At 51.1% G+C, this 20,774-nt stretch overlaps 1 protein-coding gene across 1 annotated transcript; it reads left to right on the top strand.

Moving 5' to 3' along the window:
• Positions 1–6,309: 6,309 nt before the first annotated feature.
• Positions 6,310–8,706, top strand: LOC308547381 (olfactory receptor 6Z7-like). The gene is made up of 2 exons (XM_081117673.1): positions 6,310–6,400; positions 6,785–8,706. The coding sequence occupies exons 1-2, from the start codon at positions 6,377–6,379 to the stop codon at positions 7,727–7,729; spliced, it is 969 nt and encodes a 322-aa protein (XP_080973799.1). The 5' UTR covers positions 6,310–6,376; the 3' UTR covers positions 7,730–8,706.
• The last annotated feature ends 12,068 nt before the right edge of the window (positions 8,707–20,774 follow it).

The following is a 20,774-nucleotide window of genomic DNA, read 5'->3' as shown; positions in this document are numbered from 1 at the left end:
TGTTCAGCTTCCCCTCGCGCCCCGCGGCGCCCGCCGCTGCTTCTGCGACGCGCGCCCCGCTGAGCCTGGCCCGCGCGGACGCCAGGGTCTTCGAGGCGCACGTGTTGGCGGCCACCTTCTGTCCGGTAACCACGTCCTCCGCCGGATCCCGGCCACCCGGCGCCGCAAGGCCCTGTCCACGTGCGCGGCCCGCCTGGCCGTGGTCATCCTGTTTTACGGCACAGCGGGGCCGTCCACTTGCGACCCAAGGCAGCTGTTGCCCGGAGAGCAAGCAGGTGGTGTCCCTGTCCTACACCCTGGTGACCCCCATGCGCAGCCCGCTCACCTGCAGGAACAGAGAGGTGAAGGCCGCCCTCCCGCGCGCGTCTCCAAAGAAGAGGGGCGCGTGTCCCGCGACCTCCCGGCGACCCCAGAACTGCTCGTCCAGTGCTCTGCCGGACGCGCCACGGGCGCGGACCTGAACTCCCGCGGGTCCTCTCCTGGCGGTTCCCGCATCCCCGGGCCCTCGGCGTGATCCGAATGACGGGGTTCTGTTCCCGGGGCCCGAGCAGGCACCGCACCCGGGTTGAAAAGCAGCGAAGAGCGCCCTGGATGGTGAGGCTCAGTCGGTTGCACCGAGAGGTCGCTGGTTGCGTCCCGGCCAGGGCTCCACCCCCGAGGGGGGCGTGCGGGAGGCGGCCAATGGAGGTTTCTCTTACACGGGTGTTTCTCTCTCCCCTACTTTCTCTCTAAAATCAATAAAAACACACATTTAAACATAATGAAATAAAAACATATATTTTTTTTAAAAGCAGGTGATAGCACAGGTCCTGTGCCAGTCCTCCTGCTGCTTTAGCAAATATTCATGCAGACACCTGTTAAATTTGAATTTCAGATAAACAGCAAATAACTTTTGAGTGTAAGTATGTCCCCAGCAATATATATACACTTTTTGCAATTATTATTTTTAGGATAAGTACAGCTTCCTTTTTCATGGCCGAGTAGTATTCCATGGCGTGTATGTACCATGTCTTCTTCACCCGCGCGTCCTGCGATGGATACTTAGGTCATTTCCGAATCCTGGCCGTTGTGCATAACGCTGCAGTGAACACAGGACTGCGTATAACTCTCCGATATCCTGTCGTCACTTCCTGTGGGTATTTATCCAGAAGTGGGGTCGCTGGGTCATAAGGCAGTTCCACTTTTAATTTTTTGAGAGTTTGTTTTCCAGGGCGGCCGCACCAGGCCGCATTCCCGCCGGCAGCAGGAAGGCTCCCTTCCCTCCACACCCTGGCCAGCACGCGTTGTTTGTGGATTCCTGGATGTAGCCGTCCTGACGGTGTGAGGGGCGTCTCAGTGGGGTTTGGACTTGCCTCTCTCTGATGACCGGCGACGTGGGACATCCTTTCACGCACCTGTTGCCCACTTGCATGGCTTCTTCTTTGGAAAGCCACCCATTCAGTTGCCATTTTAACCGTGTCTGTATAATATGGTCTCGTTTGGGGAAAACAAACACATAGGGGTGGGCAAGAGTAGGTTTGCAGTTATGAGTACATGAAACACGGAGTTTATTCTTGTATGTTATTATTTGTTAATTATTGTATTATTTATTTGTATTACAACTGTAAACCACATATATGTATGTATTTTGTGTGAAAACTCTTTGGAAAGATATATAACAGCTGTTTTTTATATTACCTATGGGCGGCTGATTTGAGAGGAGAAAGAGTCCATAAGATTCAAACTCTTTTGTAAAAAGCAAATATTTGTTTCATAATTTGAACAGTTGAAAATTTCCTCCAAGTATGTTGACAACTCCAATATTTTTGTTGTTGTGAATCTTCACCCAAGGACATTTTTTTCCATTATTTTTAGAGAGAGTGGAGGGAGGGGGGAGAGAAACATCAATGTGAGAGACACATCAATTGGTTGCCTCCCTCACGAGTCCTGACTGGGGCCAAGAAAGGAGCCTGCAACCCAGGTACATGCCCCTGACCAGGAATCGAACCCGCAACCCTTCAATGCTCAGGCCGACGCCCTAACCACTGAGCCACACCGGCCAGGGCAATGCATGCCTGTTGATATGGCTGAAAAGTGGATTCCAGATTAGGTGTGTCTTTACCCAATAAAGAGTCAGGGAAAAAAAAATCTTTCCCATCTGTTCTTTAATCCCACAGAGACCAGGGCAGGGAGGCCTCAGAGGTCTTGGGCTTTGGCTTAAGCTGGCGTCTGGCTGTGAGGACAGGACAGAGGCAGCGAGGGAGAGCGGCGGGTGGGAGTGTGAGGGGGCTGGTGGGGACGCCGGCTGGGCACCGAGGGCAGCTTCCCCCGGGCCGGCGTGAACTCACTCTCCTGGCCTTCTGACCACTGAGCCCTCAGGCTCCGTTCCTGAAAACTACCCTTGAGCGGATGTTCAGGCCACCCTGTCACTGACCGGAGACCCTAAGAGAGAAAGGGGTCCAACGGTAGCCTTTCTAAGAGACCCATTTTGTTCAAGCTGCCCAGGTAGGGAGGCCGGGGAGCTCATTTGGGGAGCAAAGGGAAAGGACTTTTTATCAAGATAAGAAAAAAAAAAGGTATTTATTTGGGGGGGGATGGGAGACATCTGTAATACTGTCAACAGCAAAAATATATATTTAAAAAGATGGCATTTACAACACACAGCCTCCCTCAGGTGCTCTGCTGAGTAACCCTATGGTATAGTTACCAATACGGCTCCTATTGGACAGGTGGAGAAGCTAAAGGCCAGTGAGAGTAAGTACAAAATGCTTGATTTTTAAAAATCTGATGCTTTTATTTCATTTTCTTGTTGACACTATTACAGATGTGCCCATTTCCCCCCCTTGCCCACCTCCACCCAGCCCCCACCCCGTCCCCCTGGCCCTCACCACAGTGTTTCTGGGTCCATGGGCTGTGCGTGTCTGTCCTTTGGCTCATCCCTTCACTGTCTTTCGTCAGGTCCCCCCGTCCCCTTCCCCTCTGACCTCTGTCCGTCTGCTCCATGGTTCCAGGCCTCTGGATCTATTTTGTTCATCAGTTTATTTAGTTCATTAGATTCCACATATGAGTGAGATCATAGGGGGCTTGTCTTTCTGTGACGGGCTTATTTCTCTCAGCGTAACAATCTCCAGGTCCCTCCCTGCTGTCACAAAGGGCAAGAGTAACATTTGATTTCATAAAAGTAGCCAGTAGAGGATTTGGAGTCGAGGTCCATGTGATTCTAAAGCCGGAATTCTCCCTTATTTAGAGAGAGAGAGGAATGGGGGGGGGAGAGAAACGCTGACTAGCTGTCCCCCTGATTTATGCAACACCGGTTGATCCTCGTATGTGCCCTGACCAGAGGCCGACCCCACAACCTTGGCGTGTCGGGGTGATGCTCCAACCAACTGAGCCGCCTGGCCAGGCCCCTGAGTTTATATATATATATATTATTGATTTCAGAGAGAGGAAGGGAGAGGGAGAGAGAGAGAAACATCAATGATGAGAGTCATTGGTCGGCCGCCTCCTGCTCGCCCCCCACTGAGGACGGAGCCCGCAACCCGGGCCTGTGCTCCCGGCTTTCGGCCTGTGCCGTGGCCGTCCCTGCTTCCCGGGCTGCCCATCCCTCTGCTCGTTTTCTAACTTCCCAATTTCTACTACTCCTTCGAGACTCAGGTAAAATGCCAGGTCCTACGTGAGGCTTTCCAGTCCTTCCTTCTCCAGGCAAACGCTCCTCCGGCAGACCTGCGCCCTGCCTCGCTGGCTGCCTAACTGTCCTCCCTGTTAGAAGGGGTGGGATCATGTGCCAGCCCTGAGCTCGCCTGGAAGTCGGCCAAAGTGTGGCTGCCCCGCGCAGGCCCAGACACGCAGAACCGCCTCCCCACGGGAGGCAGCAAGGTCTAGAAAAACGACCGCCGGCTTTGGGATCAGACAGGCCCGGGCGTGGTGACCGGATTTGCCCCTATCCGTGTGGCCTTCGTCAAGGTTCGTCACCTCTCTGAGCTTTTGTCTCTCTCCTGAAGGAAATGCAGAGTCTAGTATTTTGCTCAGAGGGTGGTTACCGCCTGGGCTAATGAGATACGGCACGTGTCGTGAAGATGGTCCTAGCCCTGTGCGGCACTCTGCCTAATAACAACAGCTAACACTGACTGCTTGTCATGTGCCAGAAATCGAGTAAGTAATCAAATAATCTCCGACTTGCACCTAAGGAAGCCAAAGTTCTATGAGGACATGTAACTTGTCCCAAAATCTCACGGCTCTGCAGCGAAGGGTCCTGATTCAGAGCCAGGTCTCTCTGACTCGTATTTAATAGTGGACCTGGATGGACCTGGGGAGCACTGTGCTGAGTGACGTGAGCCAGTCAGTCAGAAAAAACAGGTCCTGTGTGATTTCACTGCTATCCGGGGATCTAACGAACTAACAGGCAAAATACAGACAGACTCACAGGTGGAGGGCAGGCTGACAGCTGTCCTGGGGGGCGGGGGCTGGGGCTGGGGGAACTGAGCAAACAAGAAAAGAAAGATTCATGGACACAGACAAGAGTGTGGCAATAGCAGGGGGGCGGGGAGGGGAAGGGGGAGGGGGGGTAAGTGGCAATGGACGGAGACTTGGGGTGGTGAACACTCGGTGCAGTGTACAGGTGATGTGGTGGAGAATTGTACACCTGAGACCTGTATGAGTTTGTTAACCAGCGTCACCCCAGTACATTCCATTAATATATGCAAAAACCAGTGGGGATATTACAGAATTTGAGAAGAAGGTAGTTACATCCGTCTTTTTCTCAGAAAGTGCTATTGAGGGTCAGAAAGGTTATGTGACGTGTCCAAGCTCAGCCAGCAGGGAAGCACCAGGTAGCTCGTCCATCTCCACAGTGCTCAGTGCCGTGTTTGCGCTCCATAAATGTTTACGGGGTGAAACAAAAAATCCTAAACGTTCGCTGTGCACCCTGACCCTCGGCTGAGGAAGGATGGGCGGAGGGGGGCAGAGGGGTGGGGGGTGGGGGACACCTGTAGTACTTTCAACAATAAAGATGAATTAAAATAATGATAATAATAATAAAGGAAATGTGGAGAAGCGGTAAGAAAGCACCACGTGTCAATGAAAAAAAATCCAGAGTGGCCTTTGGAGTGAAAGCGATGGGTTCTTACTCGAGACGAGCATCTGAGGCGAGGCTTCAGCGCAGCCAAGCCTGACCCCGGGGCAAAGGGGAATTAGGAGCAGAAGCGGGGCCAGAGGGGAGGCGGCCACGGAGGAGAGGAGCCGGCGCGGGGAGGGAGACGCCGAGGGGGGCAGCTGAGGGGTCAGTTCTCGCTCGGAGCCCGGGTGACCGCAGGCGGCTGGGCAGCGGCCGTGGTCAGCACCGCGGACAGCTCCGGGGGGGCAGGGGGTCCTGGTCAGCACCGCGGACAGCTCTCCCGGGGGGCCCCTGGTCAGCACCGCGGACAGCTCCCGGGGCGGCCGGCGCTCGGCAGGACCCGGGACAGCCCGGGGGCGTGGTCAGCACCGCGGACAGCTCCTGGCGGCCGGCGCTCGGCAGGACCCGGGACAGCTCCGGGCGGGGGCGGCCCTGGTCAGCACCGCGGACAGCTCCCGGGGACGGCCCTGGTCAGCACCGCGGGCAGCTCCGGACGCCGCCGGCCGAGGGGCGCAGGGCTGAGCGCTGAGCGGAAGCAGCCGGTCGGGGAAACAATGTCGCAGCGTCTCACTCGGGCGTGGAGCGGACTGAACACAGTAAACGGACCAAGAAAACAGAACCAGAGGCCTGGGTGCATGGAGCAGGCTGAGGGGTCTCAGGGGGAAGGGGAGGGAGGGGATGGCAAGGGATTAATCGAAGGGCTTACATGCGCATGTGCATCGCCCCTGGACCGGCAATAGTGTGGAGAAGGCCTTGGGGGGCAGCGCTGGGGGGGGGCAAGGAGGGGAAATGGGAGACGTCTGTTATAGTGCCGACAATAAATTTTTTAAAATGCTATTAACCTCACGGCTTCACTTAATCTTTTCTGGAGTTAGATGAGTCCTGGGGCTTCCCTCACACAGACAAGGGCATCATCCGTAAACCACGCAACCTCCTGCAGGGCGCTGATAGAACTGACTTGAAAACCCCAGGGCTCTCGCTTCGTGCTTGTAGCCTCTGGGAACCTCGGCATTTCTGTCTTTCATAAGAAGGAGAATGGCACCTGTTTCACAGGGTGTTGAAAATGAGCAAAATATTTTATTAAAAGAGCCCACCCTGGACACCAACATATGCAATAAATGTTATTTCCTTCTTTATAACAAGATGGTGTTGGGGGTGGATACGGTCCTCTGTAGAAAAAATCAGGAATGAAATTTCCTTTTTTTTTTTCCCCCTAGAAAATCCCCATCGCTGACTTTCTTTGCTAATAGATGGTGATAAATTTCAATAAATGACATCCCATCAATGGAGAAATCCCAGGATGAGGAGGTAAGGATGTTTCTCTACTTCAAGATACCCAGGAGGACCCCTAGAGTTCACTGTAGAATTGAGATTTTTAAATGACACCTATAAAGAGACGGAACCAGCTCTATGAAGGGCACTCACTCATTTGTCTAGAACTTTCCCTTTCCTTTTTTAATCCTCACCTGAGGATATTTTTATTGATTTTTAGAGAGAGGAAGGGGAGAGAGAGGGAGGAAGAGAGAGAGAGAGACGTGTTGCTTCCCTCATGCACCCTGACCGGGGCGGGAATCAAACCCGCAACTCAGGTACGTGCCCTTTACGGGGAATCAAACCCCTTCAGTGCGTGGGCCGGATGCTCTAACCACTTAGCCACACCCTCAAGGGCTTATCAGTGTATTTTGTTCTCAGATGGAGAGGCCCCTGGAGCTTGGCAACATGACCCGAGTGGGAGAGTTTGTCTTGCTGGGTTTGTCCGCGCGGCCAGATGTCCGGGACGTCCTGTTTGCCGTCTTCCTGAGTCTCTACCTGGCCACCCTCCTGGAAAACACACTGATCATCTACCTCGTCTGCGCTCACGGCGAGCTCCACAGGCCCATGTACTTCTTCCTGGGCAACCTGAGCTGCCTGGAGGTGAGCTACCTGTCGGTGACCATGCCCAGCCTGCTCGCGGGGCTGTGGGCCGGGCCCTTCCTCGTGCCCTTCGTGGCCTGCATGACGCAGCTCTTCTTTTTCGTCTCCCTCATCTGCACCGAGTGCACCCTCCTGGCCTCCATGGCCTACGACCGCTACGCAGCCATCTGCCATCCGCTCCACTACCCGCTGCTCATGAGGCCGGGGGTCTGCCTGGGCTTGGCCTTGTCCTCGTGGCTCGGCGGGCTGCTGGTCTCGGCGGTCAAGACGTCGTGCATCGCTACCCTGTCCTACTGCGGCCCCAACGTCCTCAACCACTTCTTCTGCGACGTCTCCCCTCTGCTCAGCCTGTCCTGCACCCACGTGGCCCTGACCGAACTGGTGGACTTCGTCTCTGCCATTGTCATCTTGTGGGGTTCCCTCCTCGTGGCCCTGGCCTCCTATGTGGCCATTGGCAGGGCCGTGCTCCATATGCCGTCCGCTGGTGCCCGCCGCAAGGCCTTCTCCACCTGTGCCTCCCACCTGGTGGTGGTGGGGATCTTCTACTCGGCCACGCTCTTCATCTATGCCCGTCCCAGCCGCATCAAAGCCCTGGATCTCAACAAGGTTCTGTCGGTCATCTACACGGTGGCCACACCCATGTGCAACCCTGTCATCTACTGCCTGCGGAACAAGGAGGTCCAGGCGGCTCTCCAGAGAACCCTGCGCTGGTCCCGAGGCTGACCAGCTGACCTGTCACGGGGGAGACCTCAAACTGCCAATACTTTATATATTTTTAAAATTAATTTTAGAGAGAGAGAAGCATCAATTAACTGCCTCCTGCATGCCCCCTACTGAGGATCCAGCCCACCACCTGGGCATGTGTCCTGACAGGGAATCAAACAGGTGACCTCCTGGTGCACCAGACGACACCCAACCAACTGAGTCACACCAGTCAGAGCAATACTTTTTATTTTTATTGAGATATAGTCCACATACCATATATTTTACTCTTTAAAAACATACAGTACCAGCCCTGGCTGGTTTGGCTCAGTGGTTAGAGTGTTGGCTTGTGGACTGAAGTCTCCCGGGTTCGAGTCTGGCCAAGGGCCCATACCTTGGTTGCAGGCTCCATCCCCTGCCATGGTCGGGGCTCGTGCAGGAGGAAACCAATCCATGTGTCCCTCTCGCATCAGTGCTCCTCTCTCTCTCCCCTTCCACTCTCTCTGAAAAGCAATGGAAAAAATATCCTCGGGTGAGGATTTAAATAAATAAACAAACAAACAAACAAACAAATAAGTACAGTTCTGGGCGTTTTAATATATTCACAAAGTGTGCCGCCATCCCCAGTATCTAATTCCACATTTCATCACCACCAGAAAAAGCCAGCACACATCAGAAGTTACTCCCAATCCCCTGCCCCCCAGCCCTAAGAAACCCCTCATCCTTCCGTCTCTGTGCATCTGCCTGTTTGGGATATTTCTCATAAGTGGAATCATATGCCCTTGTCTGTGGCTCCTGTCACTTAACATATGTTTTCAAGGTTTGTGCGTGTTGTGGCGGGTGTCGGTACTTCATTCTTATGATTGCATAATATTCCATGTTATGGATATACCGTGTTCCGTTTACCTGGTCATCATTTGATGGATATCTGCATTGTTTCCAGGTTTTTATCTGTTAGGAATAATCTGTGAGAATAAATTTTTCGTTGCTGTTAATCCTGAGCTGAGGATATTTTTTCCATTGATTTTTAGAGGGTGGAAGGGAGGGAGGGGGAGAGGGCGAGAGAGAGAAACATCGATGTGAGAGAAACGCATCAATTGGTCGCCTCCCACTTGCACCCAGACTGGAGCCTGGGATCAAACTCGCAACCCAGGTATGTGCCCTTGACTGGGAGTCAAACCCTCGGCCCTTTGGTCCACCGGCCAGCGCTCTAACCACTGAGCAAACTGGCCGGGGCAGGAATAGCCACATTTCCACGTAATGCCCTGTGCAGCTCACTCTCCATTGTGTAGAACTATAGCTTCTCCCTCACAAGAGTTTTTGTGAAGAATCAGTGAGACACAGAAGCCTGGAAGAGACTGACCAATCTCAGCGGGCAGGCAGGGGCGAGGGGGCAGGAAGAGATTAACCGAAGGACTTATATGCACATGTGCCTAACCCTTGGACACAGTGTGGAGAAGGCCTGGGGGGACGGAGGGGGTCAGTGGGGGGACTCAGGGGGCCATCTGTAATACTTTCAACAATGAAAATAAATTTTTAAAAAATCAGTGAGATAATACTCGGACGTCCTAAGCAGCAGGGCTGGCACGTGCAGGGGCTGGGTGAGTTTGGGTGAGTGTGTCATGGGCAGCAGGGTTTGTTAAGTGAAACCGGGACCCGCATCCTGTCGTTTCCATATTCCCGGGGACGGGCTTAGTTGCTCCAAACCCATGGCAGCCGCCTCCTCTCCCTGGAGCCAGTGCCTCCAGGGGTTGTCTCGTGACCCGGTTCTGGCCAATGAGAAATAGGGGGACGCTTGCTGGGCGCTCTGGGGACCGCTTGGCTCCCTAAGAAGAGAGGAGGGAGCTCTGCGCAGCTTCTACTCCGCGGACTCTGGGGAGGACCGTCCTTTGTGTGGAGGAGGGGCTGCCCGGGGCACTGTGGGATATTGAGCGGCACCCCTGCCTCCTGCCCGAAAGGATTCCAAACGTTGCCACGTGTCCCCTGGGGAGCAAAGTCACCCCTATTGAACCACTGCAGTAAAGAAACGAAGATCATTTTAGGCCCTGGCTGGGTGCCTCAGTTGGTCAGAGCACCGTCCTGATACACCAAGGTTGCGGGTTCGATCCCCGATCAGGGCACATTCAAGAATCAACCAATGATGCATAAAAAAGTGGGACAGCAAATCAGTGTTTCCCTCTCCCTCTCTCTGTCTCCCTTCCTCTCTCTAAAATCAATCAATAATTTTTTTTTCAAAGAGCATTTTAGCCCTTCAGTCATGCAACACGTTTTGATCGAGTCTGGGGCACTGGACTGGGCACTGTTCTCCCAAAGAGGGACCCAGAGAGTCAGACCCCCGCCCTCACCCAGGCGCCTAGTTTACAAAGAGGAAAGCTCGCCTCAGGAGCTGAGACGCAGCCGGCCCAGCAGTGCCCCTCTGGCTCACCCGGAAAACCTTTTCCTCTCTCCCCGCCCTGGCCTGTGCTCTCTCAGACCAAGGACACCCGCGGGAAGGCCGCACCTGCCAGACCCTCAGCTTCCTTCCTAATGAGTTCAACATGTCAAAAAGTTCCTTCCGGCCTCCCAGGCCAGCCTCTGCCCCTTGTTCCTAATGAGCTCAGAGACCTGGTCCCCAGCGGCTGGCTACTGGAGGTGAGTAGAGGCCAATTACTCCGGTCTCACCTGGCCTCTCCTGCCCCATCACCGGGCAGGTCTGCTGGGGGCACCGAGCAGGTCAGCAGAGCTCTCGTCCCTGGGGAGCCACCAGGAACTGCAGCGTAATGAGAAACTGGCACTAGCTGCCTTTCTGGGTTCTTAATAAGTTACTTTGTCTCTGTAGACACTAAACTTAATAGCTCAGGTAGCAATGTTGAAGATGTGTTCTCTTTAATTGCCATGACTTCCAGGACGAAAATACCCAGCCCTGTGGCTTTAATTGACATTGAGGTGCTGAGGATGGCCCCGGGTTCATGCTCTAGCCAGGACCTGCCCTCGCTGACCCCCATCCCACGGAGCCCTTCTCCTGTTCAGTTTCTCCACTTAAATTTCTAACAGCCATCTCACAATGAACAGAGTCAAATAGAACCGCGACTTTACGTCCCCAAGTCTGTCCTTCTCACAGTTTTCTCAGGCTCCATTAATGACATCACTGTTCACCCAGGTGCTGAGACCCAACGCCTAGAACTCACCCCAACACGACCACATGATGGTTAAAAATATGGGGTCACGTGGCCAGGTTCACATCCTGATTTCCCCACGTACTTGCTCTGTGGCTTTGGGCACAACTTCTCTCTGCCTCAGTTTCCTCATCTGTAAAATGAGACTATATTAGGACCTACCAGAGAGGGTTACTGTGAGGACCAAAGGGGTGTGTGTGTGTAACCCTATATGTATATGATCACACATGTATGCAATCATATATACCACATGTATGTGATGGTGCATGATACAGAGTAAGCATGTTATTATTAGATGTTATATTACTACTATGTTATTGTATCATATTATGTTACTATATTGTTATATTATGTATTGTCATGTATTATATTACTATTATTTCTTCCACAACCCACATGCAACCATGGGCAAGAATTTTCAACCCCATCTTCAAAATATATACGTGTATCTCTCACCTCTCTCTCTCTCTCTCTCTGTCTCTCTCTCTCTCTGTCTCTCCCTTCCTCCCTCTCTAAAAAAATCAATACATTTTGTGACCTTTAAAAAAATCTATTCTAAAGAAAAATGTTTAAGTCAACAGCCTGGGGGAAAAACTTGTCAAAAGGATCACTACCCATACCATATTTCAAAATTTCCTACAAATCAATCAGGAAAATCAAATAGTCCAATAGAAAACATTTTATGTACAGGCATTTCACAGAAGAACACGTACAAATGACATACATATAAAAAGATGACCAGCCTCTCTAGAAACTATAAAAATGTAAGTATAATGCCTCTGGCCAGTGTGGTTCAGTGGTTAAGGTATCAGCCCATGTACCAAATGGTCAAGGGTTGGATTCCCAGTCAAGGGCACATACCTGGGTTGCAGGTTCAATCCCCAGCCCTGGTCAGGGCATATTCGGGAGGCAACCAATTGATGTGTCTCTTTCACATTGATGTTTCTCTCTCTCTCTCTCTCTCTCTCTCCCTCCCTCCCTCCCTTCCACTCTCTCTAAAAATCAATGGAAAAATATCCTCAGGTGAGGATTAACAATAACAAAAAAGATGATTTTGACCATCAGATGGGCATAAATTTAAAACTAATAGATCCACTATTGGCCAGAAAGACAAAGAAACTTGATGCCTTTATACACAGTTGGTATACAATGATAAAGCTTGTTTATGCTGTTTGGATAATTAACCAGAATTAAAATGTGAGTTTCCTTCAATTTAGCAATTCTACTTTAACGGAACCCATTCCGTTCACATATGTGAATACAGTGCATTTTGCATAATGCCTAGATACAAGATCCAAACACAAACCAGTAACTCATGGGGCCCTGGCAGGTGGCTCAGTTGGTTAGAGCATCGTCCCAATACATCAAGGTTGTGGGTTGATCCCCGGTCAGGGCGCATACAAGAATCAACCAAAGATGCCTAAATAAGTGGAACAACAAATAGATATTTCTCTCTCTCCTCTCTCAAACCAATACCTTTTTTAAAATGTTTAATGTTCAATGATGTGGACTGTTGTGGCTTTTGATACTGGAAACATTTTGTTATTTCCAGAGAACATTTTAGAAAGGTTGTGATCAGGAGGCATGGCTGACGCCCTGCCTACCAGGGAGTCTTGTTCTCAGAGCCTAGAGCCACTATGGGACAGGAAGTCTCCAGAGGTGACCTTGGGCAAATTCCCAAGAAGATGAGAGAGAAACGGCCAAGAGGGGATGGACGGCTCAGAGCCAGCCTCACCCAAAGCAGACAGTGCTGGCCCATCCCTAACGCCTTCCTTGCTGGCACCTTATGAGTGGGGATTCATCTCTGAGCTCGGAACACCAGCCAGCCGGCTTCTCTATCACTCACTAGCCCCTCGGAGCACCTGGCCTTCTACTAGCATGACTCAGGGAACTTCGGCTTCACCTGCTGCTGCAGGGAGTGGCCAAGGCCCTCGGCCAGGGAGGTTGGGCTGCTCTATCTTCCAGGGGCTCCCATCTCACACCTGGGGGCCGCAGAGCAGCTTTTACAACCTGCAGGGTCGTCAGCCAGGTGTAGACCCCAGCATGACCACTACTAGCTATGAGACCTTGGGCCAGTTGCTTAACCTCTCTGTGCCTCAGTTTTTCTGTCTGGGAAATGGGACGATAAAATAGTGCCAGCCTTCGAGGGTGGTTGGGAGGATTACGTGGCTTGCATGAAAAACTCTCAAGCTCTCAGGAAGTGACATTTATTTTTATTTTTTATTTTGCTAATCGTCACCCAAGGATATTTTTTCCAATGACTTTTGGAGAGAGTGGAAGGGAAGGAGGGAGAGGCAGAGAGAGAATCATCGATGTGAGACAGACACATTGATTGGTTGCCTCCCGAATGCACCCAGGCCAGGGCCAGGGATCAAACCTGCAACCCAGGTACGTGCCCTTGACCGGGAATCAAACCTGAGACCCTTCGGTGCGAGACCAACGCTCTAACCACTGAGCCACACCGGCCAGGGCAGGAAGTGACCCTTAAATGCTGGTTATTTCTGCTGCTGTGGCACAAAGGACTGAGGACTAAGTCAGCACAGCAACCTCGGTGCTTTTGACATTTGGGGGCCAGATCACTCTGCTGTGGGCCTGCCTGTGCCCTGCGGGATGTTCAGCAGCATCCCTGGGCCCCGCCCACCAGAGGCCAGGAGCATCCTCCCCAGTCACGACAACAGAAAACGTCTCCATCGTATGCTGAGTGGAACAAGCGAGTCAGAGGAAGACAAATATCACATGATCTCACTTACATGTGGAATCTAGGGAGCAAAATTAACCGACGAACAAAATAGGTCCAGAGGCCTGGATGCATGGAACAGACTGACAGGTCTTGGGTGGGGGGAGGGAACAGGAAGAAGTTAACCAAAGAACACACGTGCAAACATACATGGCCCAGGGGCACAGACCTAGTGTGGGGGAGGCCTAGGGTGGGGCAGGGGCTGGGTGGCGGAGGGCAAAGGGGGGGATAGGAGACATCTGTAACACTGTCAACAATAAAATTAAATTAAATTAAAAACCAAGCAAACAAACAAAAAACCTGGTAAACCAGACAACAGCCTGATGATGACGGGGGGGGGGGGGGGGGCAGCTGGTAGCAGACGGTAAAGGGGGAATGAGGGGTGACGGAAGGAGACTTGGGGTGGTGTCACACAACATAACATACAGATGATCGGTTATAGAATTGTGCGCCTGAAACCTGTATAATTTAACCAATGTCACCCCAATAAATTCAATTAAAAAAACTATTAAAAAAAAAGAAAGAAGGAAACCAACGCGCAGAGAGAGGGGTTAAGTAACTTGCCTAAGGCCACCCAGCTAGCAAGTGGCAGGGCCGGGGTTGGAACCCAGGCGGCCTCTCCCTAAGTCTGTGCTGTAAACCGTGACAAGCTGCCTTGGCTGTGAACACCAGTGCTGGGGAGTTTGAAATTTACGTTTTCTCAGCAGGATCCTGTCGCATCCGATGAAAGCTGAGCCCATAATGCAATAACAGGGTTTTTTTTAAAAGAAAGAGGGCAATGCTTTCTTAAAATTGATTTTATTTTTGAGGAAGAGAAAGAGATTTGTTGTTCTACTTACTGATGCATCATTGGTTGGCTTTTGTATGCGCCCTGACCGGGGATGGAACCTGCAACCTTGGCCTACGGGGTTGACGCTCTAACCACCTGAGCTACCTGGCCAGGGCCTCAATAACAATTTGATACTAAACAGGGGATTGCCTCCAGCTGAAGGAAAGGGGCAGGTCCCTATGCCTCCGTGGCCCCGGAGAGCTCCGTGGAACCGCATGGAAATGCCTTTGCAAGCCCCTGGGTCTGCAGGGGGAAAAGATGAAACAAAGAATAAGAGGTCGGACCGCGTCAGTGCATAAGATCGTGCCGTTCCGAGGGATGCACGCAGAAATGCCGTATTTCTTTCTTTAAAGTAAGTTTTGAAAAGCACGTGAATGAGATGAGAAAGCATGTCCGGAGAAGGCAGGATGAGCGGGCCGAGGCGTGAGTTCTTTCCTGCGAGCTGCGTTCTGCAGGAGCTCCGTAATTCTCTGGTGGGAACAGCTGTTGGGAGGTTCCTTTCCGTCGGCTCTATTTGGAACATCGGTGCCCAGTTTACCTCCTCCCTGGGCCTAATATCGGAAGCGCTGGGGGGTGGGGGAGGTTCCCTGCCTCTCCAGACGCGCAGGAAAATAACTCACAGCTGCACAGCAAGCAGAGTTTACACCTCTGCCCCTTGAAACCATCTCACTTGGGTACCCGTGTGACGCTGAGGGAAACCCAGGGACGGTGCCTGTTTCCAGGATCTTGTGGGGGCCGAGAAGGGAACAACGGGCACCCGCGATGGGGCTGTGCTGTTTCTCTTTTACTTGGCCTGGGAAGGCTCCAAAGGAGCAGAACCTGGTGAGACACCAAGAGGGCTGTGTCATTCCCTAGGGCGGCGGTAACAGCACCACAGACTTAATCTTTCATTTACTTATTTATTTTTAATTCTCACCTGAGGATGTCCCCCCCACACACACTGATTTTTAGAGAGAGTGGGGGGAGAGAGAGAGACATCGATGTGAGAAAGACGCACGGACTGGTTGCCTCCTGAAAGTGCGGGGACCAGCGTGGGGATGAGCCTGTGCCCCGGGTATGTGCCCTTGACGGGAGTCGGACCCCTACCCTTGGACGCACGGAGGACGCCCAGCCGGCTGAGCCACAGCGGCCAGGCCCTGGGTCCGCGGATCGGGCCACTCGGAGCCTGCAGGGAGGCTAGCGGAGCCCCCTTTGCAGCCTCCGCTCACCCAGCCTCTGGCCCGCTCCCCGCTGGGTCGTAGCTACAGCTGCTCGCCGCCCGCTAGCGCCGCTCGGGGAGCTCCCCTGCGATCCCAGGGCTTTCCCCGACAGGCCACGGCCCACGGCGGGGCGGCGGTGTCCGTCCTCCTCCTGCAGCGCGTCCCAGCTCTTCGCGTTCGTCAGCCTCGGGTCCACGGAGTGTTTTCTCGCCACGGCCGCGGCTCAGATCGCCGCCCGGCCATCTACAGGCCCCGGGGTACGCGCAGCCGTGCGCCCGGGACCTGCGTCTCCCTGGTGGCGGTGGCCTGGGCGCGCTGCTCTTCTCCGCCTCCCACGCGGCCGACACCTTCTCCCTGCCCTTCGGCGGCCCCCGCGCGATCGACCACTTCTTCCGTGACACCCCCGCCGTCCTGCGCCTCGCCGGTGCCCACGCGCGAGGCGGCTGCGTCGTCCTGAGCCGCTGGGCGCTCACCGCGCTGTCCCGCGCGCGCATCGTGGCCGCCGGGCTCGGCGGGGCCGCGGGAAGGCCCGCTCCCCGCGCTCGGCCCGCCCGGCCCCCCACCGGGCGGCTGTTCCCCGGCCCCCGCGGCTCTGCCTCCCCTCGTCCTGTTTTATTATCTCTGTTGCATTCGTCACCCTCCTGAAATTACCTGTTATTCAGGTTTTTTTCGTCTGCCCTGAATTCCCTCCACTGTCAAATGTAATCTCCAGGAGGGCAGGGCTGTTTTCTTCAAGGCTGTATCCCGTGTGTAGCGGGAGTATTGTCCAGCACACAGTAGGTGTTCAATTTGTATTTTTCTGAACAAGTGTGAGCAGAACAAAAGCCAGAAACCAGAGCTGCTGCGGTGCGAGCTGGCCTGAGGGGGCTGGGGTCCCCCCTCCGCAGGCATTTGTGTAACACTTGCATGGGATTGGGGGCCCCACACACTTAGTTCAGGCACCCTTCCCCTGACCAGATTAATAAACGCTATTAAATCTAAATATCCTCAGGTGAGAATTAACAACAACAAAATTCAAATACAGATCTAGGATGATCTAGGGCAACAAGCCAATGAAAGAAAGCAGATGGTCCAGACACAGATGCACTGTAAACGACGGCTGTAGGAATCATTTACTAATTAATGCGGGGACAAGCAACAATGGGTGGGGTGGCAGAGTGGACCCTCTCCACACAGTACACCACAGTAAAGCAAGAATGTCTGCCCACGGGACGTGGCTCAGTGGTTGAGCATCCACCCAGGATCCAGGAGATCGGGGTTTGATTCCCGGTCAGGGCACATGCCCCGGTTGCGGGCTCGATCCCCAGTCGGGGGCGTGCAGAAAGCAGCCGATCAATGACTCTCTCATCACTGATGTTTCTCTCTCTGTCTCCCTTCCTCTCTCTGAAATCAATAAAGATATATTAAAAAAGTAAATGAAAAGTATGAACAGGGTGGGAACCAGGTGGAGGGGGGAAAAAGGGGGGGACATCTGTAATATTCTCAACAATAAATATTTTTTTAAAAAGAAAAGTATATGAAAACATAGCATGAGTGCTTATTATGTACTAGGCACTGTCGACTCTTCTACACAGATGCGCTCCAGGCCTTTCAGCAGTTCCAGGGGGACACTGCTACCTCATTTCCTAGAAACCAAGGTCTAACCAACTTCTAAAAAGGGGCTGAGACTTGGTCTCAGGTCGGCCTGGCCCACACCCTCCCTTCTGCCTGTGAGCATGACTACATTTCTGGGCTTGGACTCAGTGTCTGAGACTACTGGGAAGTTTATTAGCCTTCTTTGCCTCCTAAAATGCTTACTAGTACTTGTTTAGTGAGGACCAGAAACCTATTAAAACTATGTTAAAATTAGGGTTCTAACAAACTACTTCATCAGCGGCTCTTTCCACGCCTGACTTCAGTCAAGGATTCACAGTGCAAGTTCTGTAAGAAGCGCTGGTGAGGAGAGCTGATAGCTTGATTGTTCCCTAGAGAGAAAATCAGCACAACTTTTAGACCTCGCTGGGATGAGGTCAAGAGTGTTTCCAAGGTCTTCAAGATACACATACTTCTTGGCCCAGAAATTCCACTGCTGGGATTTCCCTTAGGAAACACAATCATATGCAAAGACATTAGAGCAAATTGATAAGGGGAATGCTAAGGCCCAAGAGAGCAGGTGTAAACATACATGTAAGAGATAAATTAATAGCAACCTGTTTCCAAACCTCGAAGGCTAGTGAAATAAAACACATCTACACACCTGAAAGATGAAAACTGAGGGGCATATTTATTGATATGAGAAGATATTCATGATATATTAGAATAAAAACAACTTTCAACTTTCAACTTTTTTAATATATCTTTATTAATGGTATGATACTATTTTATAAAAACATCTTTATCTTATTTACAAATCTATATTGATCTATGCAGAGGAAAAAATGGACAACTTTATACTCCTTTTAGCAGCAAGTGTATCTGGGACAGGGAAATACAAACATTCAAAGAAAAAACACATTATTTTCTAACCTTCAAGGAGTATGTATTACTTGCAGAATCACACAAAAATGCTTAAAACATGAGTATTTCTAAAGAAAAAAACCCCTGACTATAAGAGCAGTGCCCAAACTGTCAGATATGTTAGGATCTGGGTTGGAAAGCAAGCAAGTGGAAAAGCATTATCGTGGGGAGTCTGCTGGGGCAGCAGCAAGAAAACAACGAAGTTGAAAGTCAAAGTAACAGGCCGGGTGTCCACCTCACAGTCAACTCAAGTGTAAAGTGTCGAGGCAGCCTCTCCCATATGTTCCAAATAGTCCAGGAGTGACAGGCAGAGTTAACTAACTATCCCTGTTGTCACTGCTGTCACTTGTCACACGAAAGAAGCATCAGAGTAAAGTTAGTCAAGGCCGATGTCTCCTGACTTTCTCCAGTTCAGGCTCAAGACACCTGAAGCCCTGGCCTAGTGTCCTCACACATACCCCTCAAGGAGTCTCTACCGCCTCTTAATTCAAGTGTCTGAAGACTGGCTGGAGTGATGGAGGAAGGAAGAGAAAGTCTAGACGAGGTAATGAAGAAGGGACTACAGCAGCTGGCCCAGGAAGAATCCAGGGATGGTGGGCACTGAAACCTCATTGCCTGGGACAGGCGCAGTGGCCTAGACGATGACCTAAAAGGCTGGGCCTCTGGGAAACGCCAACCCTGTGTTCCTCCTGATGGGATAGGACATAAAACACACAAAACTACCTATGAGGTGCTCTTGCCAAAAAGTTAAAGATAAATCTAAGTCTCCAGAGTTTAGAGCTACCTTCCATGGACAGAAAATACAGTAGAGAGAGGAACAAGCTTAAGGGCACCACAGAGAGCAAACAGATTTAGAACGGGGGACATTCTACAGGAATACTGGCCCGGTTCCTTCCAGTACTTGTATAATCACACAAAGCTTTGAAGGAAAAAATTGTGAGTGCTGGAATGACGGTTGCCATGGCTGGGGGAAGGGGGAAACGAGGAGTTCTTGTTTAATGGATGGAAAGGTTTAATGCTGCAAGGTAAAAAATTCCTGGGAGCCTGGCTGGGTTTGGCTCAGCAGTTGAGCATCGACCTAGGATCCAGGAGATCGCAGTTCGATCCCCGGTCAGGGCACATGCCCGGGTTGCGAGCTCGATCCCCAGTCCAGGGCGTGCAGGACGACTCTCTCATCATTGATGTTTCTCTCTCTCTCTCCCTCTCCCTTCCTCTCTCTGAAATCAATAAAGATATAGTTTAAAAAAAAAAAAAAAGTCCTGGGGATCTGTTGCACAATGTGACTACACTTAACACTACTTAAAATGATAAATATTTTTTGATAAATTTTATATATGTTTTCTCCACAATTTAAAATAAACTTATTTTAAAATGAGTATTTCTAAACTTAAAAATATTTAACTTGGATATTAGAAAAGTACCAAAACAGACATATCTGGAACTGGGTGTGAAGAGGAGGGAAGTGTATCTCTGCGTTATCCTTGGGGTCACACGAGGCATTAAAAAAGTGAGAGATTGCTTTAGATTAACAGAGACTCAAGAGATCAGACAGGCAAATGCAATCTGTGCACCACGTTTGGATCCGGATTCAAACGAGCCAACTGCCAAAAAAAATCACCTCGGAGATCAGGGAAACCTGATTATGGCCTTGGTAAAACCTTTGAGGTGATTTAAAATTTTTTCTGTGTAAGTAGATGTCGTGAAGTTTAAGAAAACAGAGATAAGGAAATTGAAAGAAAATGTAACGACCTAGAATGGAGATTTAGCAAAAATGGAGAAGGGAGAAATGAAATGACTGAGATGAATGAGGGCCTGAGTAAACCTAGGACCCTGCGGAAAGAAGTAGGCTTCACAAGGCAGTGATGAGGTAGAAACCATCCTAACGGCAGGAAGATGGGCTGTGTAGTGAGCACTCATGTGGCTGGGCGGTTCCGACAAGTCGTGTTTGTTCTTAATTTCATGACTTTGGAGCTGCCCATCGTAGGTCAGCCTCAGAAATGGTTGAATAAGGAGAAGCAGGGCAGTGACGGGCGATAGCAACAACCCGCCCTCCCGGGCACAGCATCAGTCAGGGACTCCAGGTCCAAGGTGTTTACCAAGTGTCTATGTACCTGGCCACCACGCAAGGCAGTGACGGAAAGCTTTCCACATTACAGCAACATGCTACGAAAGAGATTTTTAGTGCAACTGAGGGCTCCTATACCCAGCACAGGATTAGGATTTGTGGCGAGGTTGGTCATGCTGATGATGCCAGAGCCCAAGAAAGCAAAAATACTGCTTTCAAATGGGAATTTTAAAAAGGAGAGGAAAGAAAAGACCCCCTCAAAACAGACAATACAAGAAAACAAAACAAAATGAACTGTGATCAGTAACAGATTTACGATCAACAAGATCATGTTTAGCAAAAATATACTTCCCTGAATTAGTGTCTCAAAAAGTCATCATCTACACCTAAATCGTGGGAGAAATGGCTATCAGCATTTCACCCTAAGAAAGCTTTCAGACCTATGTGGTCAGTATAGTGCTGTACCTTCTATTTAGAGAGGATATGGCAGGAATAATAATAATAAAAACCTGGGTTGAGCATCAAGATATAAGTATCTCATGGAACCTCAAAAAAAAACAACAACAACAAAAAACCCAAAACCAA

Source organism: Miniopterus schreibersii (assembly GCF_964146895.1).
Source record: "Miniopterus schreibersii genome assembly, chromosome: 18".
Lineage (NCBI taxonomy): Eukaryota > Metazoa > Chordata > Mammalia > Chiroptera > Miniopteridae > Miniopterus > Miniopterus schreibersii.
The sequence above is the reverse complement of the archived record's forward strand: the minus strand, read 5'-3'. Positions and strand labels throughout refer to the sequence as shown.